We start from the raw sequence: 22,797 nt of genomic DNA on the forward strand, positions 1-22,797 counted from the left end.
TATATAAACACAAAGAGCATCCACTAACTCTGCCTGAAATGCAAATGTGCACTGGTATTACAAGTAAAGTGCAATGAGCGGAATCTTTGAGTTCACAATCGAATCGCTAAATATCCCTGAAATTAGCAGCTCAGCAGATACATAGCTTTAGGCTGGAGTGACATCCACACATGCCGCTATTTGTGGTGTTCCTTTTTCCACTATGCTATACATCATTACCAGTCCCTTATATACTACAGAAGCAAAGTTTCAGCTTTAAATGGAGCCAGCAATTACTAGCGATTAAATCACCTTAAGTAAGGAAAGAGGCTAATCCAACCAGCATGCAGACCATTTGAGAGGCATAGTGGTACGAGTGGACGCCATAGAGGTGTTTCCAGTGGTGGAAAAAGGAATGCTATACAAAGCTGCATGTATGGAGGTCACTTCAGCTTAAAGGACCAGTCAACACAGTAGATTTGCATAATCAACAAATGCAAGATAACAAGACATTAGTCTGAAGTTAAAATGAATAGTAGATTTGTTTCTGAGAATTTTAAAAGTTATGTCAATTTCCACTCCCCCTGTACCATGTGACAGCCATCAGCCAATCACAAATGCATACACGTACCATGCAACAGCCATCAGCCAATCACAAATGCATACACGATTATTCTATGACTTTTTGCACATGCTCTGTATTTGCTGGTGACTCAAAAAGTTTAAATATAAAAAGACTGTGCACATTTTGTTAATGGAAGTAAATTGGAAAGTTATTTAAAATTTAAAAAAAAAGTTTAATTTTGACTTGAGTGTCCCTTTTAGTAATGAGCCTGCTGAGCTGTTTACCGGGACTTATAGAGAACACACAGTCCCTATAGACCATAATATAAAGACACTTTTCAGTGCCATTTTTTCCCCATACCCGCTCAATTTAACTCCTAAAGTGCAGTTTTTAAAAAATAAAATAAAAATGCTAATAATTTTTAATTTTCAAATCACACACGACTAAAATTTGGGGGCAATTGGAGCACTTTTGGAAAATTAACCAGAGATTTGATCTCACGCTAGCATATTTATTGCACGGATGAATTTGCCCATTTACGGGTGCACAATAAAAATATCTCTAGGCTACAAAGTAACAAAGAGGACAAACTAAGTAGACCAATAGACTTACATGAGTGCCAGCAATATATATAAACAATTTCTTACATGCAAGATAAAGTGGAATTTAGTAGAAAGCCAAACTAGTGCTGAAACATAACAGCAGAGGAAATAGAGGAGTATATTGATGACCATACAGGAGGAGGCAAAAGACAGGTCCCCACAACACCTGTGGCAGGCTTGGGACTAACTCCCACAGGGTGTAATTGTTCCACTACCCAATACTTCCAATGCATCCCTCCATCAATCAGCAGCTCTCTGAGGGAAAAATGGGCCTTAAAGGGACACTGTACCCAAAATTTTTCTTTCATGATTCAGATTAAGCATGAAATTTTAAGCAACTTTCTAATTTACTCCTATTATCAAATTTTCTTCATTCTCTTGGTATCTTTATTTAAAATGCAAGAATATAAGTTTAGATGCCAGCCCATTTTTGGTGAACAACCTGGGTTGTCCTTGCTGATTGGTGGATAAATTCATCCACCAATAAAAAATTGCTGTCCAGAGTACTGAACCCAAAAAAAGCATAGATGCCTTATTTTTCAAATAAAGATAGCAAGAGAACAAAGAAAAATTGATAATAGGAGTAAATTAGAAAGTTGCTTAAAATTGCATGCTCTTTCTGAATTACAAAACAAAATTTTTGGGTTCAGTGTCCCTTTGACTTAGTCTGAGAACCCCTCTCAGAAAAAGACATCAGGAGCTCTTGGGGTTTGGGTATCTTTGCCTCCTCCTAGTGGCCAGGAAGAGTAATTCCCAGGAGTAATTAATTGTAGGCTCTCACTACCTGTATGAAATACATTCTCTTTTGTGATTCGGACAGAGCATACATTTAAAAAAAAAAAAAATGTTTTCTGTTTACTTCTATTTTCAAATTTGATTTGTTCCCAGGGTATTTCTTGTTGAAGAGATACTCTAGGTAGACATCTGGAGCACTAGATTCCAAGAGAATACAAAAATGGGTTAATAGAAGTAAATTAGAAAGTTTTTTTAATATTGCATACATAGGGCAAAATTAATAAAGCTGTGAGATACAGCTTTATGTAGCTTTGTTGCCGGCTTGCTGCTTCCTAACCTGCACTGCAACAATGAATTTGCAGACCAAAATCACCCTGGACGTATTGCTGCCCTCTGAGCTCTCTTTCTTAAACATTCATTAAATGTACCTTGACTTAAAAGGAAGCTGTCAAAAAAGTGTTTAATAAGAAGAATGTCTTTGTGACCTGAAAACAAAAACGAATGCATTTCAATTAATTATTATTATTCTCTTTCTTTGTAATGCATCAATAGATCTCCCCAGCGCTATATATGGGTAAAATAAATAAAGACAAAACTGGGAAGGCAGCCTGGGACAGAAGGATTACATTTAGAGAGTGGTAGTTGTGGAAAAAGATTCATGCATTCTTTAGCCTCAAGTTATTATTAAATATGCCCCCTCCAAGCTACACAGACAAGCGAGATAAGGCAAGATTAACAATTATTAGAGATAAAGAGGGATCATGCACCTTCTATTATATCCATTGAAGAGGAAGAAATATAATGTGTTTTCATAGAGGGGTTTGACGTATTTATTGTTTTATAAGGGACAGTAAACACCAATTTTTATATAACTGCATGTAATAGACGCTACTATAAAGAAGAATATAGACAGATGCTGATCTATAAATCCTGTATAAAAACTTTTTAAAACTTATTTAGAAGCTCCCAGTTTAGCACTTTTGATAAGGTTAGGCTGGGAGACCCAGTGAAAGGGGCTGGGAATACATGAAAGCAGACACTCCCCCCTTTCCCCCCTTCCCTGCATATGAAAAGACAGATTATACAAATAGGAGCCACAGTAATCTGTAAACGTAAGTATACATCTAAAACTTTGGGGCTGAAAATCAGCACAAAGTTAATTAAAAAATAAGTAAAATTATACATTGTTACAAAAACACTACCAGATAGGCTATATACATGGATCATCTACACCATTTATGTAAAGAAAATTTTGTTGTACAATATCCCTTTAATGCCTACTTTATATGCTGCTGACAAAATGAACAAACCCCCTAAATAGCTATAATCCCTTTAATACTTTATGTGACTGATTGAATAGGACAGTAATTCACCAGTCTAAGTGATGCAAAGAAGGAGTTAAAGGGACTCTCAAGTCAAAATGAAACTTCATGATTCACATACAGCATGCAATTTTAACCCCTTAATGACCACAGCACTTTTCCATTTTCTGTCCTTGTGGGACCAAGGCTATTTTTAAATTTTTGCGGTGTTTGTGTGTAGCTGTAATTTTCCTCTTACACATTTACTGTACCCACACATATTATATACCCTTTTTCTCGCCATTAAATGGACTTTCAAAATCTATCATTATTTTCATCATATCTTATAATTTGCTATAAAAAAATTACAAAATATGATGAAAAAATGGAAAAAAACACACTTTTTCTAACTTTGAACCCCAAAATATGTTACACATCTACAACTACCAAAAAACAACCAGGCTAAATAGTTTCTAAATTTTGTCCTGAGTTTAGAAATACCCAATGTTAACATGTTCTTTGCTTTTTTTGCAAGTTATAGGGCAATAAATACAAGTAGCACTTTGCTATTTCCAAACCACTTTTTTTTAAAAATTAGCGCTAGTTACATTGGTACACTGATATCTTTCAGGAATCCCTGAATATCCATTGACATGTGTATATTTTTTTTAGAAGACATCCCAAAGTATTGATCTAGACCCATTTTGGCATATTTCATGCCACCATTTCACCGCTAAATGCGATCAAATAAAAAAATTGTTCACTTTTTCACAAATTTTTTCACGAACTTTAGGATTCTCACTGAAATTATTTACAAACAACTTATGCAATTATGGCATAAATGGTTGTAAATGCTTCTCTGGGATCCCCTTTCTTTAGAAATAGCAGACATGTATGGCTTTGGTGTTGCTTTTTGGTAATTAGAAGGCTGCTAAATGCCACTGCGCACCACATGTGTATTATGCCCAGCCGTGAATAAGTTAATTAGGTAGTATGTAGGGAGCTTCTAGGGTTAATTTTAGCTGTAGTGTAGTGTATTAGATAACCCCAAGTATTGATCTAGGCCCATTTTGGTATATTTCATTTCACCATTTCACCGCCAAATGCGATCAAATTAAAAAAAAAAACTTTAAATTTTTCACAATTTTAGGTTTCTCACTGAAATTATTTACAAACAGCTTATGCAATTATGGCACAAATGGTTGTAAATGCTTCTCTGGGATCCCCTTTCTTTAGAAATAGCAGACATGTATGGCTTTGGTGTTGCTTTTTGGTAATTAGAAGGCTGCTAAATGCCGCTGCGCACCACACGTGTATTATGCCCAGCAGTGAAGGGGTTAATTAGGGAGCTTGTAGGGAGTTTGTAGGGTTAATTTTAGCTTTAATGTAGTGTAGTAGACAACCCAAAGTATTGATCTAGGCCCATTTTGGTATATTTCATGCCTCCATTTCACTGCCAAAAGCGATCAAATGAAAAATATTGTTCACTTTTTCACAAACATTTTCACAAACTTTAGGGGTTCGATCCGATAAAAATCGTCGCCCGCAAAAGTCGGCGATGCCAATATTTGCGCGGGTTTGGTATCCTATATACGGCGTAACCTAGAAGTTACGCGTGTATATTTCTGCCGTCACCCGTAGTTTTTTGGGCCATAGGCAGGTATACCAAACCCGCGCAATTTGGTATCCAATATACAGCGTAAGGACTTACGTGGTGAAAATGGAGAAATCTTACTCCATTTTCACCTCGCCACAAAAAGCAGCCGTAAGAAGCCTTACGCTGACTATTGGAGCCCCGTAACTCTCTAAACTAGCTGCTAAATAAAACCTTACACCTAACGCATGCGCAATGTCTATCTACCTGTCAACCGCGATCTGCTAAATAAACCTAACACCTAACGCATGCGCAATGTCTATCTCCCTGTCAACCGCGATCTGCTAAAATAAACCTAACACCTAACGCATGCGCAATGTCTATCTCCCTGTCAACCGCGATCCCCCGCCGCAATCCCTAATAAAGTATTTAACCCCTAAACCACCGCCAGCTACATAAACTAACCCCCTACTGTGAGCCCCTAAAACCGCCACCATCTAACTGATCTATCCCCTAATGTGAACCCCTAAAACCGCCACCATCTAACTGATCTATCCCCTAATGTGAACCCCTTACACTGCCGCCATCTATATTAAAATTATTAACCCCTAATTTAATCTACCTACCCCGCCGCCAGCTATATTATCTATATTAACCCTAAGTATATTATAGTTAATATAGTTATTACATTATATATATTAACTATATTAACCCTAATTATATTAGGGTTAATATAGTTAATATAGTTACTATAGTATTTATATTAACTATATTAACTCTATCTAACCCTAACACCCCTAACTAAATTCTTATTAAATAAATCTAATTCATATTATAAACTAAAATATTCATATTTAAATACTTACCTATAAAATAAACCCTAAGATAGCTACAATATAATTAATAATTACATTATAGCTATGTTAGGGTTTATGAACTATTTAATAGCTACCTAGTTAAAATAATTACCCAATTACCTGTAAAATAAATCCTAACCTAAGTTACAAATACACCTACACTATCAATAAATTAAATAAACTACAAATATCTATCTAAAAATACAATTAAATAAACTAAACTAAATTACAAAAAAAAAACCCACTAAATTACAAAAAATAAAAAAAAGATTACAAGATTTTTAAGCTAATTACACCTATTCTAAGCCCCCCTAATAAAATAATAATCTTTTTTTTATTTTTTGTAATTTAGTGGGGTTTTTTGTAATTTAGTTTAGTTTATTTAATTGTATTTTTAGATAGATATTTGTAGTTTATTTAATTTATTGATAGTGTAGGTGTATTTGTAACTTAGGTTAGGATTTATTTTACAGGTAATTGGGTAATTATTTTAACTAGGTAGCTATTAAATAGTTCATAACTATTTAATAGCTATTATACCTAGTTAAAATAATTAACAATTTACCTGTAAAATAAATATAAACCCTAACATAGCTATAATGTAATTATTAATTATATTGCTATCTTAGGATTTATTTTATAGGTAAGTATTTATATTTAAATAGGAATATTTTAATTAATAATATTAATATTAGATTTATTTTAATAAGAGTTTAGTTAGGGATGTTAGAGTTATTATACTTTATATATATATATAATATAATAACGATATTAACTATATTAACCCTAATATAATTAGGGTTAATATAGTTAATATATATAATATAATAACTATATTAACTATATTAACCCTAATATAATTAGGGTTAATATAGTTAATATAGCTGGCGGTGGTGTAGGGGGATTAGATTAGGGGTTAATACATTTATTATAGGTGGCCGCGGTGTAGGGGGATGTAGATTGTAGGCAAAAGAGCAGTTTACTTTGTGACAAAGCCCCGCCAAAAGCCCTTTTAAGGGCTGGCAAAAGAGCTGAATTCTTTGGGGCATGCCCCGCAAAAAGCCCTTTTAAGGGCTGGCAAAATATAATTAGGGTTAATATAGTTAATATAGCTGGCGGCGGTGTAGGGGGATTAGATTAGGGGTTAATACATTTATTATAGGTGGCCGCGGTGTAGGGGGATGTAGATTGTAGGCAAAAGAGCAGTTTACTTTGTGACAAAGCCCCGCCAAAAGCCCTTTTAAGGGCTGGCAAAAGAGCTGAATTCTTTGGGGCATGCCACGCAAAAAGCCCTTTTCAGGGCTATTTGTAGGGTTAGACTTAGGTTTAGTGGTAGGGATAGTTTAGTATTTCAGGGGTTAAATAATTTAATATAGCTGGCGGCGGTATAGGGGATTAGATTAGGGGTTAATAATTTTACAATAGATAGCGGCGGGGTAGGGGCTCACTTTAGGGGGTAGGTAAGGTAGATGGCGGCGGTAGTTAGGGGCTCACTTTAGGGGGGTTATAGATTTAATATAGCTGGCGGCGGTTTAGGGGTTAATAATTTTATTAGGTTGCGGCGGGCTCCGGGAGCGGCGGTTTAGGGGTTAATAATTTTATTAGGTTGCGGCGGGGTTTGGGAGCGGCGGTTTAGGGGTTAATACATATTTTATTGTTAGGTTAGTGAGGGGGGATAGTGGATAGAGGGTTAGACGTGTCGGGCTATGTTAGGGAGGCGTGTTAGACTTGTCGGGCTATGTTAGGGAGACGTGTTAGACAGTGCGGGTGATTTAGACTTTAGTCAGGTTTTGTAGGCGCCAGCAGTTTCTAACGTGCCGTAAGTCACTGGCGACGCCAGAAATTTGTACTTGCGCAGATTTCTGGACATCGCTGGTTTATCAGACTTACGGCACGTTAGCATCTGACGGCGCAGTATATGGGATAGCTCGAGTTGCGAGCTGAAACTGCGGGCGACGCGGGTTCCCTCACTTGCACCGCAAACTACGATCTATATCGGATCGCGCCCTAGGTTTCTCACTAAAATTATTTACAAACAACTTGTGCAATTATGGCACAAATGTTTGTAAATGCTTCTCTGGGATCCCCTTTGTTCAGAAATAGCAGACATACATGGCTTTGGTGTTGCTTTTTGGTAATTAGAAGGCCTCTAAATGCTGCTGAGCATCACACGTGTATTATGGCTAGCAGTAAAGGGGTTAATTAAGTAGTTTGTAGGGAGCTTGCAGGGTTAATTTTAGCTTTAGTGTAGAGATCAGCCTCCCACCTGAAACATCACACCCCCTGATCCCTCCCAAACAGCACCCTTCCCTCCCCCACCCCACAATTGTCCCCGCCATCTTAAGTCTGAAAGTACTAAAATAAAAGGTATTTTTGAATATTTATTTTTTAACATATTTACATATGCTGCTATGTAGGATCCCCCCTTAGCCCCCAACCTCCCTGATCCCCCCAAAACAGCTCTCACCCCCCCTTCTGCCTTATTGGGGGCCATCTTGGGTACTGGCAGCTGTCTGCCAGTACCCAGTTAGCAAAAAAAAAATGGTTTTATTATTTTTATTTAATTTTTTTCTGTAGTGTAGCTTCCCCCCACAGACTAACAACCCACCAGCCACCAATCTTGTTAAATTGAATATAATACCCCCCTTTTTCCCCACTTCTAAATAAAATATTTCTGTAGTGTAGCGGTTCCCACCCGCTCCCTCCCCGTGCACGCGCCCGCCCCCGCATCCCCGTGCATGTGCACTCGTCTGCACGCGCCCCCGGCCATCCCCTCCCATGATCCCACCCCCCTCCGCATCATCCAGGGCCATCGATGGCTGCCACCCGCCTCCCACACCGGCTCCCACCCACCAACGAACTTAGCCGTTAATGTCCGGTGCAGAGAGGGCCACAGAGTGGCTCTCTCTGCATCGGATGGCTAAAAATGGTTATTGCAGGATGCCTCCATATCGAGGCATCACTGCAATAACCGGAAAGCAGCTGGAAGCGAGCAGGATCGCTTCCAGCTGCTTTCCACACCGAGGACGTGCAGGGTACGTCCTCAGGCATTAACTGCCTTTTTTTTGAGGACGTACCCTGCACGTCCTCGGTCGTTAAGGGGTTAAACAACTTTCCAATTTACTTCCATTAACAAAATGTGCACAGTGTTTTTATATTTACACTTTTTGAGTCACCAACTCTTACTGAGCATGTGCAAGAATTCACAGCATATACATATATGCATTTGTGATTAGCTGATGGCTGTCACATAACACAGGGGGAGTGGAAATAGTCATAACTTTGCAATTTATTTAACAAAAATCTACTACTCATTTGAAGTTCAGACTAAGTGCTATTGCATTGTCTTCTTATCATGCATTTGTTGATTATGCAAATCTACAGTGTTTTCACGAACGCTGAACCGCTGCAGGCCCTTAAGCCGGTTTCTCGATTAACCGGAAGTGTGTGGGAAGGATAGTAGTGGAGCACTGGGGGTGCACGCCGCTGATTGCAGCCGGTTCCGCTGCTTACAATCCACAGAAAAACGAAAAAATGCGGCAGCAACAAGCAGAGTAAGAGATAATTTAAAATTCAAATGCTTTATTTCTCATATCTTAAAAAGCCAATTGGCAAAGAATACAAAGGGTAGCAGGTGATAACCCTCCTTACATGTTTCGTGCCTATGCTCGGCACTTAATCATAGGAGTGAGATATGTTAGTACAACCCCTACTATTTAAAGGGGAAGTACCCAATGATGGCAAAGCTTTAGAAACACCTGTAACAAAGTAGTGTTAAAACTGCTTACCCTCACCTAGCACTAACCAAAAACACAGAAAGGTATATTATGTTTGAAAAAATATATGTACATGTATGTAAATGCTGAATAACTTAATAAGATAATAGTTATACATGATATGTAAATACACATAAGACAACTACTTCAGTGTTATATTATAACCTTGTAACCTTATGTCATTCTCGATACTAATTATAAATCACCTCCTATAGGCTAAACTGTATTTATTGTTTTGTGATAAATACCTATAATAAATATCTAGGGAATTATATCGAGAAATAAGGGACTATATTTATATATTCCTATTTATGGACCTAAGTGTGTCTCATTATTCATTCATGCTTATACAAACCAAGTATAGAATGTATAATATTTAAAATTTAATTTGAACTGAATGAGAGCCTAAGATCCAATATATGTTAACTGTAGATTACTATATGCAATATTATTGAGAAACTTTGTTAAAATTTCTACATAGTAAATTAAATTGTCCCTTAAAAAATAGACCAAAAAAGTGTATATATAAATAAATAACTATTCCACATAGTAGGACATGTCCCATTCTCTATTTAGACCCTGAGGTACTATCGTTTTAAGTTTGTAAATCCAAAATAATTCACGTTTGAGCAACAATTTTTGTTTGTTGCCCCCTCTAGTGGGTGACTGAATTCTATCAATAACTTTAACAGTAATGTGTGCTATGTGAGTCATATGTGTTTGATTAAAATGAACCGCTACCGCCGAGTCTTTGTTGTAGTTTTTAGTGTCCCTAATATGCTCTCTGATACGTGATCTGAGCTCTCTGGTCGTTTGACCAATATATTGTAGGGAACAAAGGGAGCATTCTATTAAATAAACTACAAACTCAGTCCTACAATTTGCGTAGAACTCCATATAAAATCTTTCATGTGTTGCTGAACTGGTGAAAGTATCACTTTTTTCAATAACTTCACACGTAATGCATGGTTTAGTGCCACATTTGTATGTGCCTTTTTTCCTTATCCAATTACTCCCCCGTTTATTTGTTATTGTATTTACCATACTAGGTACCAGCCTGGTGCCCAGAGTCGGTGGTTTCTTGGACACAAATTTACAATTATGAAAAATGTTACCCAAAGATTCATCTTCTTTTAATATATGTAAATGTTTCTTGAGAATAGCTGTGATTTTATTGAATTGTTTCGAATACTCTGTGGTAAAGACAATTTTGTCTCTACTGAAATCTTGATCTGATCTCTTTTTTGTTGCAATAACCTCTCTTTGAGTCTTATATTTTACCTTTTCGTGAGATTCATTAAGAATTTTATTCGAATATCCCCTTTGTTTTAATCTGTTTGTAAGATCAGTACATTGTAGATTGAATTTCTCAGTACAATTAGTGTTTCTTCTCATTCTAATATATTGAGCTTTGGGGATTGATCTAATTAAATGTGGGGGATGGCATGATTTGGCATGGAGTATGGTATTTCCTGCCGTTGGTTTACGATATGTGTCAGTCATTATTACACCTTTTTCTGGATCACCTGTGAGCTCTAGATCTAAGAAACATATTTTATATTGTTGTAATTCACCTGTGAATCTCAAATTTAAATCATTGGTATTAACATACTCTAAAAAGGTGCTCAACTCAAGTTTATCCTCCACTATAAATATAAGATCATCTATGAAACGCATATACTTGATAATATGCTTTGCAAATGGATTGGAAAGAGTGTAAAGGTATAAATCCTCCCACCATGCTACATACAGGTTGGCAAACGAGGGGGCAAATTTTGCCCCCATCGCTGTGCCACAAACCTGCACATAGTATTCATTATTAAACATAAAAAAATTATGTTTTAATAAAAATTCAATGATTTCACAGAAAAAAAGTTTGAATTCTAAAGAATAACGTGTGGCTGTATCCAAGAAATATCTAATGGCTTTTAATCCTAACATATGGGGTATACTTGAGTAAAGGGAGGTGGCATCAATGGCCACCCATCTGAACTCCTTGTTCCATTCTACATATTCCAAACAATTCAACAGATGTGTTGAATCACGTAAATAGCTGTTAAGGCCTTTAACCAAAGGCTGGAGTATGGAGTCGACCCATTCAGACAATGGCTCAAACATAGAGCCAATGCCTGAAATGATAGGTCTTCCTGGGGGAGAGGTCATATTTTTATGTGTTTTAGGCACATGATGGAATATAGGCACTAATGGATGATCCGGTATCATATTTTTGACCTGTTCCTCAGTAAAGACATTGATGGCTATTCCCTGTTCTATTATAGAACAAAGTTTAGTCTTAAATATCTGTGTTGGATTCCAAATTGTAGGACTGAGTTTGTAGTTTATTTAATAGAATGCTCCCTTTGTTCCCTACAATATATTGGTCAAACGACCAGAGAGCTCAGATCACGTATCAGAGAGCATATTAGGGACACTAAAAACTACAACAAAGACTCGGCGGTAGCGGTTCATTTTAATCAAACACATATGACTCACATAGCACACATTACTGTTAAAGTTATTGATAGAATTCAGTCACCCACTAGAGGGGGCAACAAACAAAAATTGTTGCTCAAACGTGAATTATTTTGGATTTACAAACTTAAAACGATAGTACCTCAGGGTCTAAATAGAGAATGGGACATGTCCTACTATGTGGAATAGTTATTTATTTATATATACACTTTTTTGGTCTATTTTTTAAGGGACAATTTAATTTACTATGTAGAAATTTTAACAAAGTTTCTCAATAATATTGCATATAGTAATCTACAGTTAACATATATTGGATCTTAGGCTCTCATTCAGTTCAAATTAAATTTTAAATATTATACATTCTATACTTGGTTTGTATAAGCATGAATGAATAATGAGACACACTTAGGTCCATAAATAGGAATATATAAATATAGTCCCTTATTTCTCGATATAATTCCCTAGATATTTATTATAGGTATTTATCACAAAACAATAAATACAGTTTAGCCTATAGGAGGTGATTTATAATTAGTATCTAGAATGACATAAGGTTACAAGGTTATAATATAACACTGAAGTAGTTGTCTTATGTGTATTTACATATCATGTATAACTATTATCTTATTAAGTTATTCAGCATTTACATACATGTACATATATTTTTTCAAACATAATATACCTTTCTGTGTTTTTGGTTAGTGCTAGGTGAGGGTAAGCAGTTTTAACACTACTTTGTTACAGGTGTTTCTAAAGCTTTGCCATCATTGGGTACTTCCCCTTTAAATAGTAGGGGTTGTACTAACATATCTCACTCCTATGATTAAGTGCCGAGCATAGGCACGAAACATGTAAGGAGGGTTATCACCTGCTACCCTTTGTATTCTTTGCCAATTGGCTTTTTAAGATATGAGAAATAAAGCATTTGAATTTTAAATTATCTCTTACTCTGCTTGTTGCTGCCGCATTTTTTCGTTTTTCTGTAAATCTACAGTGTTGACTGGTCCTTTAATTATTTGCTATACTGTATGTGGTTGATTAAAGTGCTTAATTAGTAACTAGTCTCTATGCCACTGAGATAATGGGATAATCCATGCTCTTTTCATGTATGTCAGGAGGCAGTTTATAAATACCTATTCACAGAATGGGTTGGGGTGTGGGTAAGGGAAGAAATGTTTCTCAGTCCTTGGCAGTATGGACTACCCTTACCCTACATATACAATGGTATGAAAAGCAGTGTGGATGTAAATGTATGTATTAGAAAGAAAAAGCACCACAATAAGAGAATTGTTGTGTAAATAACTAATACATGTCTAGAGATGGTTTTACCCTATTTTATCAAACTTAAGATACACAGAGAAAACACAGAAATATAGATTTTGACTTCAGGTAAAAAGTAGTTCAGTGTTTTTGATGTTTATTCCCATTTAAACCACAGGCTTAATTAATGCCCAGAATAGTTTTATTCATTTTGGCATACATTATGAATTATTTTACTCTATTTGTATCTACCACGTCATCTGGGAAAACGAGGTATCCACTATTCTTTCTGTGAAAAAAAATACTTTAGAGCATACTTTGAGAAAAAATAAAACACATATTTATGTTATTAAATTAACCTCGTTAAAACAAAAGGTTGCTCCAACCTCCATTGGCAGCCAAAGTATTAAGCTATTAACTACTGTAAACTTAAAAGTGATATGAATTAAAAACTAATATTATATCTATTTTTCAGAATCATAGAATCTATTTTTCTCCAATAACCAGTGGGATTTATTAAAACAGTTAACAGTTTCAGCAGGCCCTTATATAGCACTTAGTATGTATGTTTTATTGCACCGTGATCAATGATGAGCTGGGGATTTATGCCTGAAAATGTCTCCTCCAGCTATAAATTAAAAAACAAACAGACACAGAAAGAATAATAAAAAAAAAATGATTCAGTTTTTCTAAGTGTTTGCAATTTCTAAGAAATAATTGATTTTTGCTATGAATTCAGAGCAATTTTATTGTGAAAATAGCATATAAAGGGTTATTGAATATTGGTTAATATATAAAAAGGTCATAGATGTGTTCTTTTCTGTAAAAATGAAAAGTGTTTTCTAATCACCCCCATCAAGTTATAAAAAATATAATAAAATTTTAAAAGAAATGCAAACCATATTAAATAATACATATGTCATCAATTTACCTTATAAACAGAATTCCTATATGGAGTGTGTTTTCTGTTTTCATACCAAATCCACATATACAGAACTATCTTGTTATATGTTAAAAGAAAATCATATTGCATGTTTGATTATCTTCATCATTATTATTATTATCATATTTTAATTGTTTTATGCTTGCAGTGTATTCTTTTCCTTATTAAAAAAATGAGGCATTTTTTAGAGCTTTAAAAAAAAAAAATTCTTTTTCTTTTAGGACTTTTCCAAAGGGCAATTGCACAAAGTGGGACTGCTCTTTCCAGCTGGGCAGTTAGCTTTCAGCCTGCCAAGTACGCTAGAATTTTAGCTACAAAGGTTGGATGCAACATGTCAGACACTGTAGAACTTGTGGAGTGTCTTCAGAAGAAGCCTTATAGAGAGCTTGTTGATCAAGATATTCAACCAGCTCGGTATCACATAGCTTTTGGGCCTGTTATTGATGGTGATGTTATACCGGATGATCCTCAGATTCTAATGGAGCAGGGGGAATTCTTAAACTATGATATCATGCTGGGAGTAAATCAGGGGGAAGGTCTTAAGTTTGTGGAAAGCATTGTGGACCATGAAGATGGTATATCTGCAAGTGATTTTGATTTTGCAGTTTCTAATTTTGTGGATAACTTATATGGATATACAGAAGGTAAAGACATTTTAAGGGAAACCATCAAATTCATGTATACAGATTGGGCGGATCGTCATAATCCTGAAACCAGACGAAAAACTTTGCTGGCTTTGTTCACTGACCATCAATGGGTGGCACCAGCTGTGGCAACTGCAGATCTGCACTCAAATTTTGGTTCTCCTACATATTTCTATGCCTTTTACCATCATTGCCAAACTGATCAAGTGCCTGCTTGGGCAGATGCATCTCATGGGGATGAAGTAGCTTATGTATTTGGGATACCCATGATTGGCCCTACTGAGTTATTTCCCTGTAATTTCTCCAAAAATGATGTAATGCTTAGTGCTGTAGTAATGACATATTGGACTAACTTTGCTAAAACTGGGTGAGTAGTTTTTCTGTAATATTGTTTATTTTAACGATTATAGTATTAGTTGCGAAGATGTGTACTCATTGGTGTAATGGTGATTACCTGCTCCAAGTACTAACACGTACAGTATTTAATTAGGGGAAGGGGTCAATTTCAGAGAGCCTAGTTACCCCATAAAATACAGAGGGACATAAGATGCTAGTTTTGAGCCCCCTGTTTTCTATATGGAGTTGTATACCCTGTTGTTATTATTTGTTTGCAATAAAAATGTCAAGCACCTACTTATTTTATATACTGTATTGGGGGCAGTGGCTCCAAAGATCCCCATCCACCAAACACAGAAAACAACACACACACAATGCTGCTCACATAAAACAGGAGATTAATCATTTTTAAATGAGGGGTTTCATGCACCTTTAGGTTACAGATGATTTCCAAAAGAATTGCACCAAACGTATTCTTAGTGCATTTAAAATACTCTTTGCATTAAAAGGATCCCTAGGACCCTACAATAAAAATTACAATAGGGCAAGGGATCCTTCTTTTGAAAGTGGAAAGGTCATTCAAATGAGGGGGTTACATGCACAGGTGTTTATCTGCTGATCACTGTGGCAGTAGTTAAAACCTGACATAATCCTAAACATATGGAACAACATCAGTGGGGTGGGGGTATCTCCAATATTGCCCTCCACAATACATAGACAAAATTGAGACCCCTAATTTCAAAACAGTAACACTGCTGATTGTCATGACTATAACAAAAACCTCACTTCATTGGTTCTAACTTGGAGGTTCTGGAGATTTTTTAACGTCCATTATTAACCCCTTATCATAGAAATATAAAATACCCCTCTAAAAGAGTAGGTTCGCACATTATATCTACCAAGTGAGATGGTGCAAAGTAGCAAAAATAAAAAAATATTATATTTTTTATATTAATTATTCACTTATTGTGCAATATGGATTTTAAATCCTAAATGTTGGTGTTTGTGGAAGGTGAACTGATGCTAAATGTGGGACCATAAAATGTGTTTTTAAAAAATATTTAAGAAATAATAACGCCTTTGCTGCTATTTAAACCAAACAAAATGTTACAAAAGTATTTTTTTTTTTTTTGCATTTAATAATGTGGTGTTCACCTATAATATGTTATTTCTGCAAACTAAAGTTATTCGCTTAAAATGCTTAGTCTGCTGGTGAGAGGAAGTATGATTTATGCGGATGTCTGAGAGGAAAAAAATTGAAATTTGTAAATTTGATATAAATGCAATAAGTACCTTCAAATTTGTTATTTATGGGGTTAATTAAAGATTATTGTTCCTTAAACATTGGTGGTTCTTGAGGACTTCAAGTATTTGTTTAGTTTATTTTCTTTAAATGGTTTATGCTGAATAGAGTTATCTCTTATTTGTGACATATTTTCTGATAATTGCTGATCTGAATCCTAATTATTACTTCATGTTGTACATTTTGGCAAGAGGTTCATTTGAAGCTAGATTACCATGTTTTAGATGGATTAATGTTGAAGATAAATACAAAGCTCTTGATGCCTTTATTGCCAGAAATTCCTTGATAAAGATAGCTGTCTCATCATTTCTAAATTGTATATGAATATTTGTGCTTATCTCTTTAATATGTAAAGAATGTTGCTCAGTGTTAAAATATCTTTACCATTTTAAAAGTTGACATTGCTAACTGAGCTGAAATACTTTTGCTGTTTTCCAGTAGCTTTATAATAGAACCATGTTGATATAAATATTAACTAGGCTAAATTGTTTAGCTTTTCTAAAATATTTTTTTTTAGTCAAATAAGTGTCTTTCTTTTACAACCCAGTAAATGAAAGTACCTGACCAATTCCATCTGTTGTTTTCTGCCAATTACATCTGCCATGATAACAAAAACTGTTACCTGAATTTTACCTGTTTTTTATGCAGTTTCTATTAAAATAAACTTGTGTTTTCTTCTGCAGAGATCCAAATCAACCAGTTCCCCAAGATACAAAATTCATTCACACAAAACCTAATCGTTTTGAAGAAGTTGCCTGGACTAGATATTCACAAAAGGATCAACTGTATCTTCACATTGGTTTAAAACCTAGAGTCAAGGAGCATTATAGGGCTAATAAAGTTAACCTCTGGCTAGAGCTGGTACCACATTTGCATGTTATTAATGACCTCACCACAACTAAAGGGCCATCAACTGATATAACTTCTAGACCAACAAGAAAAATCCTTGTACCTGTAACTTCAGCCATTCCTACCATTAATGAAGATACTATTAAACAACAGCCGAGTCCATTTTCACTGGAAAGAGATTACTCTACAGAGTTGAGTGTAACTATTGCAGTTGGAGCATCTCTGTTATTTCTCAACATTTTGGCATTTGCAGCATTGTACTACAAAAAGGATAAAAGAAGACATGATGTTCATAGAAGATGCAGCCCTCAACGCAACACTACCAATGATATAGCTCATGCACAAGAAGAGGAAATTATGTCTTTACAAATGAAGCACACTGACTTGGATCATGAATGTGAAGCAGTCCATCCTCATGAGGTGGTTCTCAGAAATGCCTGTCCTCCTGACTATACTCTAGCAATGAGAAGATCTCCAGATGACATTCCTTTAATGACACCCAATACTATAACAATGATTCCAAACACTATACCAGGGATTCAGCCCATACATGCCTTCAATACTTATACTGCAGGACAGAATAACACTCTCCCTCATCCACATCCACACCCACATCCACATTCACATTCTACAACCAGAGTATAGCCTAAACTAGAAAAACTCAGACTTAATTTTTTGATGTATTAGTAGGTGACCTTACTGGGAATTACTTGGCTTTTCAACCTGCAGGACACTTACTGCTAAAAGGTGGAAGAGAAAAATCTGCATAATGCAAACACATATCGAGAACTTTTGGAGTTTTGGAAAAAAAAACAAAACATTGTAAATACACAAACGGACAAAGCAGCAATTGAAGCAATTGTTGTGAAAGATCTTTTTTTTCTGTTTATATTCAACAATTAATATTTTTGAAAATTTAATTTACAAATTGGCATTAGGCATGTGCTACACAAAAAAGGGAGTAAAAGGACTTAAATATGTATTTATATGCACAAAGGACTCACTCATGGAATGTCAGATAATTTACACAGTTTTTTTTTTTAACTGTTTTATTGTGTAGATCATAAATAGTACACAAAGCACCAATACGGTTAAGGATCACATCCTAAAAACTGCCATTAGAAAAAAAAAAAAAAAAAAGAGAGGAAATTTTTATCCTGACAGGTGCAACATTATCACTTAAGTGCTGTCACTATAAATTGTTGGAACAAAGGAACCTGGATATTTTTCGCACGAAGTGCATGATGATTTGTATGCCTGGTAGCTGTGCTGCTGATTAAGCCACAATTAAGATTGTTCTCATCCCATTAACGTTTTATAAAACATTATAGAATCAATTGGCAAATATTAAAATGATATAAAACTAGGTAAATTAATTACAAAGTAAAATAATTCACTGTATTGTTCTCATAATTTAATGGACTTTTTAGAGTCACAGTTTTAGAGTTGCAAAGTATGGTTAGATATAGTGATAAACACCGGTGTAAATTCCAAAGGCGTGTGTGTTAAAAATTTATATTACTCTGTTTTCCAGCCTAAACATTTTATTTTCAATATTTGTATACACCCCATGTTAATTGAATTTTATTTACTCTAGTTGGTATTCTGATACTTTTGTTAATAATGGTATGGTAAGGTATTTCCAAAGAACAAATGTCATAAATATTACATTTTTCCATAAAAGATTAAAAAAATTTGTTTATAACTTTGCATGTTCCAAATTGTTCAGAAAAAATATTAACCATTCAGTGTTTTATTTTTATTTTTTATTGTACATTACTCTGTTATTACTAATGTTACCTCACTGGAATTTTATCAATAGGATATATACATATGTAGATATCAAGAATACACACTTATAAAGGGTGCCAATTCCTGAAAATTTATATAAAAAAACAAGTCTTTTATGTCTCTGTAATTTTATATGAATGTTAAACAATCACAAAAAAAAATATAATTTCCCTATTGTTTATCTGCAATGGTATTTATCATCCACTTTTTTTGAAGTGTTTGTATATGAATCAAATGAGCATTTATATAGAAAGAGATAAAGTTGGAGATAAGAGCACATAACTAAAAAGAAACTTTTACCTGTACAATATTTCTATTACACAACCATTTTGTGCTTTTATTGTTTCTCTTTTCTCTATTTTTTCTTTCTCTTTTTTTTTTTTTAAAGATTTTTTCTGACTAGTAGTATTTTTGATAGTTTGTAAGATAATGCAAATACATTTCTCTGACAAACTAATGGCAGTAACAGAAATCTTTCTTTTCAGTTACTCTTTTTCAAGAACAAAATCTTATTACACACAAAAAAATTGTATATGAATTAATGGAAATTAATTTGTACTTCTTGGCTAGAATTCTGGTCACTGAGTGAAATAAAGATAATCTTGAAAAATGATATATTCCAATAATGAAAGACATAATTTTGCTCATTAAAGAGCCAATGTGTTCATTGCTGTTTGTCATTTTTTCCCCCAACAGAAGTAATAAACGGTGCCGCAACTTTTATAAAACACTGACATCATGACTGTATTTTCTCTATTTATTAAAGGGACATTAACAAGTCATGTATATTAATGAACACCATTTAAACAATTTATTAAAGGGACAATCTAGAATAAAAATAATAATCTATTTTATTAGAGGATTCATTTTTAAATAATTTCCCTTGATTAACAATGTGTGTAAATGCTTTAAAAGAAAGTTGCACTCAGGAAAGTTGTTCTGCTCAAGTTGAGGATATAAACTACACGTTTGAAAATAAAATTTACTAACAAATAGAGCATATATTTTTACTCTAGAATGTCCCTTTAAATATATTATTGCATGCAAAATGGTCAGGGGAAAGCTCTTTGAACTGATACTGAATTTAACAATAAATGAATGTATCTCACCCCTAAGGGATTAATTGCTTACTGGCTGATAGTGACATATCCCACATCCATTTTACAAGATAGAGTCTAACCACTACAAGTATGAGAGCAAAGAGTAGTTGTACTCATAAGAGGGATATTTGTTTTTAAACAAGAAATCTAAAATCATTTTTAAAATACAATTTTAGTAGGTCAAACAAAGAAAAATTATTTAAAAACATAGCAATGGAGCGTTCATATAATTTCTATAGTATATTTTCTGGTTAGTAAGCACTGATAGTGGTGACATTTTTTCATATGGTAATGCAGACAAAAAAGACACACATGCATAAATCTGAACTTGAATAACCGTCATTTAATGTAAATTGTGCCAACTTTTCAGGATTTTATATTTATAAATTATGATGATTTAACGGTTTCACCGGTACAACTATTTTATTAAGTTGTTATCCATAGTGTTGTAAAGCCTACTAAAGGCATGTATGTAAACTGAAATATATGTATGTTATAGTTGCGGTCTTATACATATGTACAGTGTAATAAACTACAAGCAGCACATGATTGTAAACTCTTTTGCATAGATAAATTAGTATTAAGATGACAGAGTTATGTCACAATAGAAAACATATTTGTTATTACAGTATGAAAATTTTAGACAGACTATGTTAAACGCTATTTGTTACTGATATTAGCAGTTGTCCTGTTAATCAACTCAGAAGTAAGATTCAAGTCTTCTGGATTGCTTCTCAAACGTGTTAGTGTTTGTAAAGAGAAACAGATATTGGTTTAAAGGGACACTAAACACTAAATACATTTCATGTATAGCCCTGTAATTACGAGTGCCTCCATTTTAGAACTTAGGTTTCACTTCAGGAATCTGAAGTAGGGTTGCCACACATGTACAAACACATCAGAACTTGAATTCAGTGAAAGCTAGATTTCAAGATTGCACTACTCATGGGGAATAGCCAGATTAAAATGCTTATAAAATATATAATGTCCCTTTAAGAGCAGTTGGAAATAAAAGGTGTAGTCCTGTTGACAAATGCAAGATGGATTTCCATTATCTAATTTTTTTTATTTTATAAAAAAAAAAATATACACTGGATTTGCGTTTAACATGTCTTTGACTAGTTTTCTGTTCTGAAATACCTGTTTACATAAGAAATGTTTGAGGGACGCAGTTGCTCACAGTAAATGTATCAAATTTGGTTATATAAGCTAAATGAAAACTACAAATTATATCATACTGCTAATTATTTGGTGCAGCATTATGCAGTTTTGTTTAAAAATATGAGTCTTTTGGAGTTGAAAACACTATGGCAAGTGGGTGAAATTAATGCTTTAAATGTGAAAATATATAAATGTGGTGTACAAATGTAAAACTTTGTAATATTTTTTATTTTATTTAATTTTCTGCCACACTGACACATATACATTTTAACATGTATTTCAGATTTGTAACTTGCCCTTACTTCAGAGCTGATTGAGCTTTAACTGTATTTTAAAGTGAAGCATTCTAGGAATATGTCTCAGTTTAAAATAGAAATAGATACAATATTACTTATTTTATATACAGTATATATTTTTCTTTCAAAATTATTATTTTAATGATTATAATATCAACAATATAATTGAAGAAATGTAAAGCAAATATCTTGCAGGAAAATCGTCTATGTCTTATGACAATATTCTGTTTTGGTCACACATTTGAGATGTTTTGCTCTTAATAGTATTTTTAGTTAAAATAATGCCAATTCTGAAAGACACATTCAAGACAGTCGCCTTAAAATGATCTAGGGGTCTATTAACAAAGCTTTTATATTGCCCAGAATTGATATTAGTTTAAAGAATTTGTTTGTAAACTCACCTGTTACAACCAACACACACAGTTCAAAATCAGTTAATTAGCTTTGCCAGCAAAGCAGCCATCTTGCTAGTACACGTACAGGCACTAAATGGTCAAAACTATCTAAAGTTATGTCTGAGGTTTGTGAATACAAGATACATAGCTTTGATATATAAACTTAAACTATCTAGGCATTAAGTTCATAACTTCAACAAGCTATAGTTCTGATTACGTTTAACAAATATGATTGTTGGTTGTTATTTAGAACACTTTGGACTGTCATTAAATACAATTAGTAAAGTAAACAACATCCTCCTGCACCTGTTGTAGAAACAGTCAAATTCAGATACAGTCAAATACAGATGTTGTAATGAAATGTAATAATGATAATAATAATAATATTGTATTATATTACAATAAAAGTAAAACATAATAAGATTAAATAAACATTTAGAGCTCTTCTATATAGGTTTCATCTATGTGTAGGCTAATATTTCAGAAAATGAAAGTATAGTAGTTTAAAGTAACTTAATTCTTTTAAAAACCAAGCAAATCCTTTACTAATCAAATAGAGTTAAATAAAGCCTTCTGATCGGTTGGTTAATGTCAGGTGATCTCAAAGTTGGTCCAGTTTGATTGTATTTTTGTAAATGTTCACTTTTGCGAATAATACAAAATTGCTCCAACTTAGATTACCAAACTTATTTTTAAATAATAATAAGTTGAGAAATTGGAGAGAGCTGTGAGAATAGACCTCAGTATAGTCTAAAACAACTTTTTTATATTTGTATGTTATTTTCCAAGTTTTGTTAATTGAAAGTTGTGTTTTTCACCAAACCTGTATATTATGGAA

General features: G+C 34.1%; 1 protein-coding gene across 8 annotated transcripts in view; it reads left to right on the forward strand.

The window, feature by feature from the left end:
* Positions 1–18,855, forward strand: part of NLGN1 (neuroligin 1) — a 679,524-nt gene extending 660,669 nt beyond the window's left edge. For all 8 annotated transcript variants that reach the window (XM_053710143.1, XM_053710145.1, XM_053710144.1 and 5 more), the window contains 2 exons: positions 14,306–15,095; positions 17,051–18,855. In XM_053710143.1, coding sequence (XP_053566118.1) covers positions 14,306–15,095; positions 17,051–17,861 — 1,601 coding nt within the window. In that variant the 3' untranslated portion in view covers positions 17,862–18,855. The remainder of the gene's footprint in view (positions 1–14,305; positions 15,096–17,050) is intronic.
* Positions 18,856–22,797: the final 3,942 nt, after the last annotated feature.

The sequence above is a fragment of the Bombina bombina genome, chromosome 4 (genome assembly GCF_027579735.1).
Source record: "Bombina bombina isolate aBomBom1 chromosome 4, aBomBom1.pri, whole genome shotgun sequence".
In the NCBI taxonomy this organism is placed as follows: domain Eukaryota; kingdom Metazoa; phylum Chordata; class Amphibia; order Anura; family Bombinatoridae; genus Bombina; species Bombina bombina.